This window comes from Dendropsophus ebraccatus, chromosome 12 (assembly GCF_027789765.1).
Source record: "Dendropsophus ebraccatus isolate aDenEbr1 chromosome 12, aDenEbr1.pat, whole genome shotgun sequence".
In the NCBI taxonomy this organism is placed as follows: Eukaryota; Metazoa; Chordata; class Amphibia; order Anura; family Hylidae; genus Dendropsophus; species Dendropsophus ebraccatus.
This window is the reverse complement of record NC_091465.1, coordinates 79740769-79755177: the sequence shown is the minus strand read 5'-3', so window position 1 is coordinate 79755177 and position 14409 is coordinate 79740769. Positions and strand designations below refer to the sequence as shown.

The 14409-nt window shown below is 44.4% G+C and overlaps 1 protein-coding gene across 2 annotated transcripts in view; it reads right to left on the bottom strand.

The window, feature by feature from the left end:
• Positions 1-3610: 3610 nt before the first annotated feature.
• LOC138770080 (NACHT, LRR and PYD domains-containing protein 12-like) overlaps positions 3611-14409 on the bottom strand; it is a 20644-nt gene continuing 9845 nt past the window's right edge. The window contains exons 4-9 of one of the 2 annotated variants that reach the window (XM_069948997.1): positions 12987-13019; positions 12649-12681; positions 8669-10457; positions 7023-7109; positions 6678-6845; positions 3611-3967 (exon numbers count right to left, since the gene is read on the bottom strand). In XM_069948997.1, coding sequence (XP_069805098.1) covers positions 3658-3967; positions 6678-6845; positions 7023-7109; positions 8669-10457; positions 12649-12681; positions 12987-13019 — 2420 coding nt within the window. In that variant the 3' untranslated portion in view covers positions 3611-3657. Of the gene's footprint in view, positions 3968-5319; positions 5544-6677; positions 6846-7022; positions 7110-8668; positions 10458-12648; positions 12682-12986; positions 13020-14409 lie in introns of those variants that run through there. The other variant, XM_069948998.1, reaches the window with a different exon arrangement.

The following is a 14409-nucleotide window of genomic DNA, read 5'->3' as shown; positions in this document are numbered from 1 at the left end:
GAGCTGTGATACTACACACAAACTGAGGACAGGGGTGGAGCTGTTTCTGGAGAAAGTGGCAATGATTGGTACTGGATAAGAGGGTCTTGAGGTCTTCTACTGCAAATTATTGAACATAAAGCCAGGAATTGATATATAAGAGGAGTTTCAGGGCCCCTTAGGGAGGTGAACCAGTGTCAGAGTGGTCTTGCTGCAGCCCACCCCTGACCTCCCCATTGAGAACACAGAAGAGTATGGCCATGCTGACTGTTCATGTGTACAAGAGAACTGGCTGACAGTCATTGAGAATGTATATGGCTGCCTTAACACGACTAGATGTGCTTGATCTTCAAACATTATCTACTGTGGTAGATGTAGACTTGGGGCCCTTTTACACAGATTATCTGCCAAAGACTTGAAGCCAAAGCCAGGACTGGATTTGAAAAGAGGGGAAATCTCAGGCTTTCATGTATGACCTGATCTCTGTTTATAGTCTGTTCCTGGTTTTGGCTTCAAATCTTTGGCAGATAATCTTTCTTTGTAAAAGGGCCCCTTTGGTGCGTTTACACAGACAGATTTATCTGACAGGTCATTGAAGCCAAAGTCAGGAACAGACTATAAATATAAGTCATAAAGGAAAGACTAAGAGTTCGCCTTTTCAAATCCATTCCTGGCTTTGGATGGTATTACACGGGCCGATGGGGGGGGCAGATAATACCTGTAAACAAGTGCCAATCTGCTAGATTGGCACTCATTTACTGGGCCTATTACACGGCCCGATAATCGTTTAACAAAGGCTGCAGGGACATCGTTAAAAATGTCCTTGCAGCCCTTGTTTAAACTGCATACATTACCTATCCAGGCTGCAGGGCTTCTCTTCCTCTGTGCTTCTCCCCCAAGTCCCGCATGCTCCAGCTTCACAGCGGCTTGTCTCAGCTGACAGGCCGCTCAGCATATCACTGGCCGCGGCGGTCCTGGCCTGTGATTGGCAGAGTGGCCTGTCAGCTGAGACAAGCCGCTGTGAAGCTGGAGCGCGTAAGAGGAGCCCTGCAGCCTGGATAGGTATGCATTCCTCTCTTCAGATCGTTGGCCGCGCACAGCTATTGCGCGGTCGGTGCCCAACACTTATAGGTCTGAACCTATATCATCGATCAGCTGATTACCACGATCTTTGGCTGATTGTGGTCTTTATTACACGGAACGATAATCGGCCAGATAGGGCCGATTATCGTTCCGTGTAATCGTACCCTTTGGCTTCAATAATCTGTCAGATAAATCTGTGTAAACTCATCCTAAACTAACAATCCTGTTAGTACTCATTTGCCCAAGTACCCACCGCTAATCCTATACTTAGGACATGGTTGGGAGGTGTTTCATAAAGTACACACAGGCCCAGATTTACAAATATAATCAAGCATGGTGTAAAGTGAAACTGTCTCAGTTCCCCCTAGCAACCAATCAGAATTCACCTTTCATTTTCCAAAGAGTCTGTGAGGAATGAAAGATGGAATCCAATTGGTTGCTAGGGGCAACTGAGCCTGTTTCACTGTACACCATGTTTATCTAAAGCCCAGACTACATAACTATAGGCAGATTTGGGCCTGTGTATTAGCATTGACACTTATTAGATCATCGCTCCCTTTGGATATGTAAAAAAAAAATATCTGTCAGCCACTTGTCTCTCCATGTAATGAGACATGTAGAAGATGTCTGACTAGGTGACACATTTATTAACATGTGTCCTGGTGTATGCCATGGAAAAGGACCAGGGTTGTGCAAAAATCTGCACCTTTTCAGTATCTTACGGCCTACTTGCCGGGGGTTGCAAACAGGCATAAATGGCTGCGCCTGAGGTGCACCTCTTAGTAAATCTAGTGGGGTGAATGTGGGTTGGGAATGATGTAAGACCAGTGTACTCTTACTGTTCGTAAATGTCCTCCTAGGAAGACACTAACAATCTAGCGTGTGTGTGTGTGTAGCCCTGGCTGTGTAGGAGATTGGCCCAGCTAATACAGGCTTATAGTGTGAATGTGGCCTAGACCGTCTAAGGGTATGTGCACACTATGGAATCTGCCATATGCTCCTGCTTGAAGTTCTATGCATTGATTTCATAGTGTGCGCATACCCTAAGAAGTGTCCCACAGGAATATGTGGGCATGGTCTTGTGTACTACTTCAGTTGTCTCTAAGCAAAAGATGAAGGAAGTTCAAGAAAAATCTATGAACTGACCAGGAAATGGTCCTGATGCATACACCATCTTCCCTGTCCCCGCTTAAAGGGGTGCTTTTTCGCTGGGACTGGGGAGGAGGTGGCTGAGGGAAAACGTGTCCACTCACCTCCCCGATTCCAGCGGCGGGTCCTGCATTGCGGCGCTCTGGTTCCCGCCCGCTTCTTGGTGCCTGACGCGGGCCCGAGACGTGATGTCTTAGGTCCGCTTAGCCAGTCGGTGACAGAGGTGGGATCTGTTTCAAGTCCGCTCAGATCCCGCCTCTGTCGCTGAATGGCTGAGCGGACCTGAGATGTATCATCTGGGGCCCACGTCAGACACCAGGAAGCGGCCGGGGACTGGAGCGCCGCGATGCGGGACTTGCTGCTGGAACTGGGGAGGTGAGTGGATGTCTTTTCCCTCAGCCACCTCCCTGCGAAAAAAGTGCCCCCCCCCCCTGCTGGAGTACCCCTTTAATCCAAGCAGCCACCTCTTCCCTGACTCTTGGGGGCGGGGCGGGGGGGGGGACTGAGCTCAGACATCTCCTCTTATGAGGGGAGTGACTCTTTGAATGGGCAGACAGGATACAAATCACCATCTACGGGTATCACTACTCCTTAAAGTGTCACTATTGTATATAATTTTTTTTACAGGTGATTTTAAGAAACTTTGTAATTGGGTTTATTAGGCAAATATGCCATTATCTGCATTCAAAAAGAATTGTTTAGGATTGTGCTTTATGATAGTAACTTTAACAAACTTATATTTTTATTAATACAAAGCATAAAGAATACAATTACGGTATATATTCTATTACTGTTAGGCAGTATATTACACTGTTCTGTACAGTATACACAATGATACCACCTGTGACATTAGTCTGTGGACCCTCCGCTCCTGGATTTATGTAGGATCCTCTGGTATCTCATGAGCTGAGTCGTGTGTGGTCAATGTATCTCTCTATGATGAGACCGGAGAATCCTTAGGTGGACCCCCAGCTTTACAATCTGCACTAACACTGACTGACATTTTGTTTCTCACTGGTTTTTCATTGGTGGGCCCCCAAGATCATTTCCTCTATTGGGCCCCATATACCCCAGTACAAAGCTGGATGAGGCGGTAGTATATTGCGGTATTATGGGGATTTGTGCATTTTTATCCATTTGTGGTTTATGATCCCATCATAGGGATTATTATAGGGAATTATAACACTGAAGGTAATTATCTATATACATATATAATACTATGGTCAATGGAAGCTCTCTTACACACCTGGACACAGGAACCCCTACTGTTCTGGATTACTGGATGATCTAGAACATGGGTGGGGGAACCTTGGCTCTCCAGCTGTTGCAAAACTACAACTCCCATCATGCCTGGACAGGTTTGGCTGTCCAGGCATGATGGGAGTTGTAGTTTTGCAACAGCTGGAGAGCCAAGGTTCCCTACTCCTGATCTAGAACCTCTGGTTGTTATCCTGCAGATGGCTGGAGGAGCAGGAGTATCTCTCTTTCCAGCTCTGCCGCTCTTTCTCTCAGGTCGGGGGGCTTCTCTGCAGGATCCTCCTTCCTCAGCTCCGACAATACATTACGCAGGGCATCCACATTTTTTACTGACTCCATTTGCTGCGGGTTTTCCTTCAGTTCTTGCACCCAGTCCAGGTACGCCTGCAGCAGTCCCATGTCATCCAGGAAGCTGCTGAGAACCTTCAGGCCGGGCAAACGTCTCTGCAGCTCCAGTAATCTCTCCTTACCTCTGTCATTCAGCTTATTACCCACAATCCTAGGGAGGGAGAACAGTGAATTATAAATATTCAGATCCTTAGGGGGCAGTATTATAGTAGTTATATTCCTGTATATAGGAGCAGTATTATAGTAGTTATATTCTTGTATATAGGAGTAGTATTATAGTAGTTATATGCACAAGCCAAAAAGACAGAAATGGCTGCACATCGCACCTATGGCTGACACGAAAGCTTATTCAGCTACATTTGAAACCAACATCAGAAGTTAGTATATAATTTGGCCAAACCATATTGCCTCATGTACCACGTGCAGGTCTTCTGATACACGAGTCCCTAACGAAAAAACATCACTGTGCCATTCAGTGACCACAATCCCCGCAAAACGTGCGCAAGCAGAGAAGGGGGGCCATGGAATAGCCCTGCAACCCCATTGTCACAGGACCAGACCCTAAAGGGCCCCCACGGACCCCGCAGGCGCCACCGGCGGAAAAAGTGGACGCCAAGCAACACAAGTGTGAACAAGCTCTCCATCTCTCTCCATTCCTCTGCAGGTAGAATGGGAGAATACTAGGAGATCCTCCCCTTATGTACACAGGTGCTTCCTGCTAATTTGGATCACATGGGTCTTACACAGCACGAGTGCTAGCCACAATGAAAAAAGGGACAGAATACATAAAATATGCACAAGCCAAAAAGACAGAAATGGCTGCACATCGCACCCATGGCTGACACGAAAGCTTATTCAGCTACATTTAAAACCAACATCAGAAGTTAGTATATAATTTGGCCAAACCATATTGCCTCATGTACCACGTGCAGGTCTTCTGATACACATGAGTCCCTAACCTGCGGGGTCCGGGGGGCCCTTTAGGGTCTGGTCCTGTGACAATGGGGTTGCAGGGCCATTCCATGGCCCCCCTTCTCTGCTTGCGCACGTTTTGCGGGGATTGTGGTCGCTGACTGGCACAGTGATGTTTTTTGGTTAGGGACTCATGTGTATCGGAAGACCTGCACGTGGTACATGAGGCAATATGGTTTGGCCAAATTATATACGAACTTCTGATGTTGGTTTTAAATGTAGCTGAATAAGCTTTCGTGTCAGCCATGGGTGCGATGTGCAGCCATTTCTGTCTTTTTGGCTTGTGCATATTATAGTAGTTATATTCCTGTATATAGGAGCAGTATTATAGTAGGTATATTCTTGTAAAAAGGAGCAGTATTATAGTAGTTATATTCTTGTATATAGGAGCAGTATTATAGTAGTTATATTCCTGTATATAGGAGCAGTATTATAGTAGGTATATTCTTGTATAAAGGAGCAGTATTATAGTAGTTATATTACTGTATATAGAAGCAGTATTATAGTAGTTATACAGCGGTAGAGTGCAGTTTGCACTGCCGGCAACGCTAGCAATAGAGGACGTATGGTAGGGAAACCGACCTGATGTGCTAGTACTTGTGGTGCTCCCAGACAGAAGAAACAGAGATTTGCAATGCAACATCAAGAGAGAGTAGAAGGTCCGGCAGGAAGAAGCGCCGAGTGGGCGTGAAACGTCGTTCCGGGGTATAGGCGCCCGCTATTCCATCTGTCCTCCCTCCATCATGGACTCTTGTCTATCGGAATAAAGCATTAGCTTGGAAGTCTCTACTCCCTCTTGTTGTTGCATTATAGTAGTTATATTCTTCTATATAGGAGGCAGAATTATAGTAGTTATCCACGACATGAAGAGAAAGGAGCGGCTGCACATCCCATCTATGGCTGATACTAATGCCGCTAGGCCTATTATAAAAATCAACACCAGGGTGTCTGTATATAATTTGATCAAACCATAATAGCCCCGTGTACCACGTGCAGGTCCCCTGGTTCACATGGGTCCCTACGCTAACTCCACACCGTGTCGGTCAGTGACTACTATAATACTGCTCCTATATACAGGAATATAACTACTATAATATCCCTGTTGAATTCCCTGGAATATCCTGGCCACATATTCCCGTGAGCGCAAGTATGCGGCCCGGATGAAAGGCATGATGAGAGAGCGAACTGCTTTCGGACCAAAAGTCTGAGCAGTTCGCTCATCTCTAACGGCAGCACATCCATAAACTTATGACTGACCATCTGCTTCTCAGCCCTATATACTACTAACATTAGGAGTTACTTACGATTTCATCAAAGTTTATAAGCCCACACACCACTTCAAGGTTTCTGAGTGTGGTTCCCTACATAGGGTCGGAGCCTGGCTTTATTCAGTCTTGTGCCTGACAGCACAGGGTAAAGTGCCTTTTTTCCCATCTGCTTTTCCTTGTGTGGTGTTGGTTCCATGTGGCGGCCAGTGATGTCGCGGTGCAGTGTCTGGGGGTGGTGGGGGCTATACCTGGCAGCATTGGTGCTGCGGGGGGGGGGGGGGGCTATACCTGGCAGCATTGGTGCTGCAGGACATCTGGGCCACTCCCTCCTGTTGCGTTGCTGTTGTTGCGATGGTGATCGCTGCGTGGGGCTGCGCCATTTCTAAGTTAGGGACCCACATGTATCAGGAACCTAGACGTGGTGTGTGGGCTTATGCACTTTGATAACTAACTCCTGATGTTAGTAGTATATAATGCCGAGAAGCAGTCATAAGTTTATGGATGTGCTACCTTCTCTTTTTTTTTTCTCTCCATAGAGTTACATTTTAGTATTTACACAGTTGTACATACAGTAAGTAATACTTTTATAGTAGTTATTTCAATATCTTTCATTTTACTTACGTCAACAGCCGCAGAGTCTTGTTGTTTTCAAGGCAAGGGATTAAATTGTCTAATCCACTGTCCGTGATCTCATTGATGTCCACATATAGCTCTTCCAGAGTCCGGTTATAACGTAATGCCTCCAAAAGGCACTCTATTCCTTCTGAACCGATGTTGTTACCACACATGCTGAAGCAAGATATAGCGACATAAACACAATGGACAAAGTGATCGACATGACAAGAAGCAGGTCAGTGCCCCCCACCCACTACAGTATCACACTACTTTCCTGAGATACTCTGTGCTGCTGGGATAAAGCTATGTTGTAACACAATATAAAAGAAACATGACACAGTTACCACTTACAGGAGACTCTTCACTTGACAGGTTGGAGATTTCAGCATTTCTGCCTCTATTGTTGCTGCTTCTTTGCCTAAAGCATTATAGCGCAGGCTGAAAACAAAGGGAAACATTAATGGTTTCCATAGGTATAATATACCGTACAGGTGACATGTAGACAAGTGAGACAACATGTATTGTAGTATGAGCATATATAGTACACAGAAATGGCAGTCAGATATGTACAAGAATAGCAGTTAGTAGTTCTGTCGGCGGAAGAAGCGTCTAACCAGACGAGAAACAGCTCTCCCGGAGAGTGCACGCCCTCTGCACCATCCATTTTCTCTCCCTAGCTGTACACCGGTCTATTGCCACATATTATAGCAGTTATATTCTAGTCCTTAGTCTGGAGTTTTATAGCACCTGTATCTTTGTGTAAAGAAACAGTTGTACTGTTCACAGCATTTGTGAAATCTCTAAATTCAAAGACATAAATTGTCTTAGAGTTTGATAAGATGCAATAAAATCTTTGAAGAATGACCTTTGTCCTCACAGTTATTTTTAGTATTGCAGTATCACACGTACATTTAATCTACAAAGTGATTATGCTTTTTCGGTTAGGTCTATGTGAGGTTATTACACTGTGATTATACAGACAGCCGCTAACACCCAGACTGTCAGTGCAGCTCCTCTATAACCTCTATGTCCTCCTGTAGCTCCAGAGTATAACATAAATCTGTGAATTTACTTGCTATAAGAAAGGTGGAGAGGTAACCATAGCTTCTTTCATTGGTTTCTGTATACTTGCAACAATAAATATAAAGTTTTCCCTAGCCAGACCCAAACATGCTGGGTTATCAGGCTGATAGCCTCAACTTACTGCTTTTAAATTATTCTCATTACCTTTCCCACTCCCCTTTTCCATGTTTTTATTCGCCCACTACTCCGATAGGATCCCCCATGTACGTAAAGTAACTCTCCTTAAGAGGGAAGTCAATGTGTGACCTCTTAAAGAGCCCTGCAATGTGTTATGGGTTATGAGCCAAACCAGACACCCCCAGCTGTAGACAGAACAGTTTGGGAGTTGTTGTTTCTTGTTGGTGCAGAGTTAGGCTATGGTTGGCTTTGGGCATTGGTTCTCAGAAGATATGGATTCCACACACGCCATCTCATGCAGCCAACAAGGGCTCCACACTATGCAGACCAAGTTTATAAACTCCGAAACAGTTCTGTCGACAGATTTGTCTCATTGATTTAGCTGATAACCTGTTTTTTTTTTTTGTTTCTAATCTTGGGTGTTGACGTTTGCTCCAACTGGAGGAGACATTTTTCCAAGGAAACATTGTCCCATAGTCTCCCTAACAACTGGATTTTCCCATGATGAATCAGAGAGAGAACAAGAGGATTGGCTTGAACCTGACCTGGCGCCAAGTGAAGGCAAAAGCCAGGAATCGGCAGTGGTGGAAGTCTCTCAAGTTAGCCCTAAGACCTTATGAGTAAGAACAAGACTATAAGCACCTAAGTTGCCAGGGCTTTCCAAGATCTACTAAACCCAAAAGGAAAGGGCTGTCATGTTTGAGGGCAAGGTCTAACACCATCATGGCCACTCTTTTGTAGTGTAATGTTTCTCCACAAAAGTAACAAAGAAAAATGAAAACCTATTCAGTACTCACTATAAGGTTTGACATCGATAGAGAAGGGGTTTCATTGTCCGTAGTCCTTGAATTCCAATGTTAGTATAGCCAAGATTTAGAGTCTTTAGTGTACAAGTAGAGTGCTGTAGGATGTAGCTTAGTGTAGCACAGTCCGCCGGGTTCAATATCACCTTAAACAGGTCGACTTCATCAATCTCAGGGGCCACGGCTTTCACCACCGATTCTTGCTTCAGTTCCCTTAGACAGTGGAGAAGGTTGAGGAGCTTCTGGTTCACTTCAAATGTAATTTTTCCTTTGAACCAATTGGTTATGGGGACGAGAATCTCAGGGGTGAAAGAATCCACCAAGCCTCTTAGTTTTCCTTGTATTCTAAATGATATAAGGCCCATGACAAAGCGAGAGAACATTTGTAGATTCTCCCATTGCTTTGATGTCATGAGTTCCATAGTGGTGGTAAGAAGCTGGCTTTGGATTGGCTCTTTGGGATAAATTCCAAAACACCAGAGGTCAAGACACTGTAGTAGTTCTTCTGCGGAAGAACCTATAGAAACAACACAATAGAGGGCAGCAAAAAATTCCTGAATGGTCATATGAAAGAAGGAAAACATCTCAATGTTACTTTGACCTTCAGCGTTGACAAAGATCCGATGAAGAAAGCTATCTGGTAGTTGGGATGGGTCAAAGCCAAATCTTTGCAGGTCATCAGGTGTGAATAGGATTTTGCTTTCCAGTAGGGAGATGTAAGCTAAGTTTCCAAGCTGATAGAGAATGTCCTTCATGCCAGAAAGAACAGGAGGACTGCATAGGACGATGGGTTCCTTATCAAGCTTTGGAGAACTATCCCTGAGATGCATAATGGTACAGAGATAGCACCTATAGACCTCAGTCATTGTCTCTGGTGGCTTCTCAAGGCACGACTCTTCTGGGTTGCCTTGGAAAAAGGGGCCTAAAGCCGTACAGATGATAAAACAGTACAGTGGGATGAAAGATAGGCCCGAGAGAGTCTCGTTCTTCATAATATAATGGAACACTTCATCAGATATAGTCTTCTCTCTGAAGAACCTGAAACAGAACTCTTTGACTTGTGTTTCCTCAAAGCCAAGGATGACCACTTTTCGGTCAAAGGTATCCAGAGGAAGGGATGATCGGGGTCTGCTGGTCACCACAATAAATGCTCCTTGTAACAAAGTCCCATTCAAAAGACTGAAGACCAGATCCTTTATTGGTGCTGGATCCTTGTAGCTATGAACCTTGGTTCCCTGATTTATAGGGTGTTTGAATTCATCCAATCCATCCAGTAGCACCAACAATTTGTCTGGATTGCCGCATAGGGTCTCCGCCATGTTCTGTAAGTGGGCATGTTTCTGTTTTATGAGATCGATAAGGCTGATGGGTTCCACCAATAGGTTTATCTCTCGGAAGGCAAAATTAATAACACATGAGATGTTGCTGAAGGCCTTCCCTATGGCCCACTCATGCATAACTCTTTGCATTGCGTATGTCTTCCCGATTCCTGCTATTCCCGTCATCAACACTTTCCTCGGCTCTTTAGTACCTGGTTCGAGAGGAGTAAAGATGTCAGTGAGATTGATTTTCTGATGCTTGTTATGCTCATAGATGCGGGCTCGCCGATTGGCCAAGACAAGATACTCATGCTGGCCTTGTAACCCTGCCGGATCGTCATCTGTTATAAAAAGTTCAGAGTATCGGATTTCCAGCATCTCACACCAGCAATTGGAGTCGTCCAGTCTCCCTTGGATCTTGACATTTTGTTTCAGCTGCGATCGCTTGTGATTTTTCAAATCATCTTGAAAAAAAAAAGTGAAATTGGTTTTAAAGGGATTGTGCAGAATTAAGAAAATGTGTCTGCTTTCTTGCAGAAACAGTGCCACACCTTTGAACTCGGTATTGTAGCTTAGTTTCAATTAAATGAATGGGGCTGAGCTGCAATACTACACATGGCCTGCGTACAGATGTGGCGCTGTTTTAATAAGAAGGGTAAATTAGTCTATATGAGAGACTAAACACAAGAAGTCACAGTCCTTTGGGCGCTCACACAAGGAAAGACACCTGTTCATCATGCAGGTTGTATATCAGCTGAGGGCAAGTAACTTTAGGCTAATTATATTATCAGCTCTGCAGCTTACCAGGAGACAATGCTTTTTGTTTTGCAACAATTCAGTCAGTAAAATATCACTGTATGGTTACAGAGGTTGTGGTGCGTTGTGACAGGAGAGCTGACCATACAATGCAAGCCCCCTAACAATTCTCTGTTATTGAATGTGGATGTGCAGTGAAGGGAGACACCTAATGGCCGTATGTATAATGTTGATTTAAACAGAAAACTAAAGTATATTACAAAACTGCTTGTATTCACAACCGATGTTGATTTCTTGTTGCGACACTAACTCTTTAACCCTCCACTGTCAGACATGTGACCAAACAAATGAACTGACATTTCCCAGTGTGGTCTCTGATAATAGAACGTCAGGGAGGGGGGTTTAGAATCAGAAGGCAGCACAGCCGGCTATGTATAAGGAATTCACAGACTCTACATCAGCAAAATTGTAGAAATCTCTTTAGAGAAGGCAAAAAGGTTTGTCTCTGCAGAAAGGAAACACATAAACCATGAAAACAATCTGTGCCGGTGTGTTTATAGCTCTCACACAGTGACGAACAACCATCAGTTTATAGAATCTGGTAAACAACATGTCATCATTCTGGATCTTTAATAGCTCAGGTATATAACACCAGAACCATAAAAAACACACTTTAGTTTAATCTTTACCCACATTAGCCTTTAGATTTGCCGCTGATGTGTTCACACTACTTCACAGTAACTTTTACAATAAATTACCTACATGTTGTTTTTATTTTTCTCACCAAGTGGGCAGGGCTTAGTGGGAAAGGAGTATGAGAACATTGTCCCTTTAAGTGTTACTGTTTTATTTATTTTCATTTTTTTATTATTATTATTTACAAAATTGAGGTGATTAAAACAAAAAGTAATATATACTTGAAAAATTGCTCAAACAAGTTCCCCCCTTAATCCTAAAAGCTCTGTCTCAGACTCTGTCCTAATAGCAGTACCCATTGCTATAGACAGAGAGCACTGGCTACAGTATGGTTTAAAGCTACTAACACTGGGGGGAACAGCCCGCCACCACCCTCACTAAGCTGTGTACAGTACAGGGATGCAGAGTGGTGCCTGCAATGTGACCGCTGCTTAAAGGGAATCTGTCAGCGCCCGGCCCTGACCCGAGGTGCTGAAGTGCGCTGTAGATGGTATTATTACATCAGTTAGCAGGTTACCTGTAGCTATTCTGTTGGAGGAGGCAGTGTTTTACAGTATCCATTTTCCAACTGTAAGGCCCCATTCAGACTACGGAATCAGTGCCAAGATTCTGGGCGGAACTCCTCTGCACGGACTCAGCGCCCACTCCTGTCTTCTATCTCTGTCAATTCTTTGAGAGGAGAGGCACGGGGAGCAGAGGCACGCACGCCCTCCCATTGTAACTAAAAGAAGGCAGGATTCGAGTTCTGCCCGTAATCCATAGTGTGAACGAGGCCTAACTAAGGCCCTCGTGCTGCATTCTGGCATCCTCACCACTCCTTCCTCCTCCTTCCTCCTCCTTCCTCTCCCTGAATATTCTGAACTGCTCTGCCTCCGCAAATCATTTCATTTATGTAAAGAACGGCCGTTATGTAACTTGCAAACAACGGCCATGTTTTTTATAAGAGGTACATTGTGTGAACATAGCCTAAAGCTTGTCATGCGCACGACCCTTTGACCAGCATGAACAATGCCTACTATAACCTTTCTATACTCTGTGCTCTCTGGCTACCGTTTCCTATTACATCAGCGAATCTGTAAACATAGAAACATAGAAGGTTGTCGGCAGAAAAAGACCACTGGGTCCATCTAGTCTGCCCTATTAGAATTTTGCTTCTTATTATCTTAGGATAGATATATATATATATAAGTAGAGTCAGTATACCTTCCTGCTGTGGACGATCACCTGGTGGCTGACCTGAAGGAAAAGAGGAGAGATACTGTTATTAGATCACCTGTAAATTCACATATAAAGGAAGACATATTGGGGCTAAACCTTTCAGTGATGTAATAAATGGGCTCATATAATGGAGTGCTGCCGCGTTATATCATCAAGTCTTGGACATTATAGTTAGCAGATTCATTAGATACAACAGGATTAGTCATGTAATGTGTATCGGGACCTCCAGAAACACCACCGATATCTGGTGGAACATGGGCCGGTTATATTGTACTTGTCCAATACTTAAATTCCCCAAGAGATAGAGAGAGAGATAGCTTTACCTCGAAGCTGTGGACGTTCTTCTATAGGTTTACCTAAGGGAAATGAGAGAGACACTGTTAGATCACCTGGAAACATCTATGATCGAGCCGTGGACGTTAGGTTTTAGTCGGCAGATTTCAATGTGATTAGTGATCTAATGTTGATGGGGGTTACATACACTTACCCATGTCTGAAGGGATCTTACATTGGTCTTGTTCCATCCTGTACATCTCCATTCTATACATATAACATTTCTAGTTAAACAATTTTTCTGTTTGCCATCCCCCTATTAGTACCTGAAAGAATACCCCCTCTCTGTACGTTAGATTGATGAGGTCAGTACCTATAGGGAGTGCAGCTGACCCTCTTTCCTGCATATGTATATCAGTACTATAAATGAAGCACTATAGCTATGGGCCCTGTTAAGTGGCCCAGTACAGGGGCATAACTACCACTGTAGCAGCCATAGCAGCTGCTATGGGGCCCACCGCATCAGGGGGCCCTGAGGCCTGCTCCTGCAATACACTGGGCCCCCAGAGCTGTCATCATTTGCAACACGAGCAGGCCTCCCAGGATCAGAAAATGTCCCTTTAACTGAAAGAACAGCAGTTATGACTACACTTCACAGCTTAGTGGTCAGTTGGGAGGGGGGCTAATCAAAAGTTTGCTATGGGGCCCAGCCATTTCTAGTTACGCCACTGGCCCAGTATATTCAGGTTACACCACTGGTCTCCACTGGCTCAGCACAGTCTGGCAAGCAGCTGAACCGCACTAACCAGGCAGTCATTGGACCTATAAGTGATCACCCCTACTGTTAGCTATTGAGGTCCCCAGGACATGGTAGAAATCAGAGTGGACCCCCCTATCTGCCCAGCCTTGCACTACCTGACGCTTTCTCATACAGACACATGCAGTTCTCAGCTCTTGGCACCTTCATCCAGTTGTTTATTACCCGTAAGTTATTTACTTGTAGGAAAATTCCTGAACTCATAACCCAACCGTAGATAAAGCGTCTACAGTAAAGAGATACCACGTCAGGGCCTAGCTCTGATCACAGATCTTATGGTTTTACCATTGTGATAGTTACCCCATGGGCACAGAGGTCAGGGAGAATATACGTATGTTTTTATCTGGTGCGTCTTACAATAATCCTCAATTACAGGATAAGAAGGTGTGGGCTGAGAGCTGGGAGCGACACGGGTTGCTTCACATTATGTAATAACTCATAGCTAATCCAGCACAATGTGGGCACGGCGATGGGTACAAAATATGCACCAACTAATGCTATGGAGCGCCCTACTACTATGAGTGGGATTTTATAATGTAATATCTGAACATATGAACACATCCCGACAGCGACAAAACACAAACTATAGGCAGCAAAAGCTTTTATTATAAATATGTTCTCATAGAAATAGCAATGTCTGACAATTATACACAGAG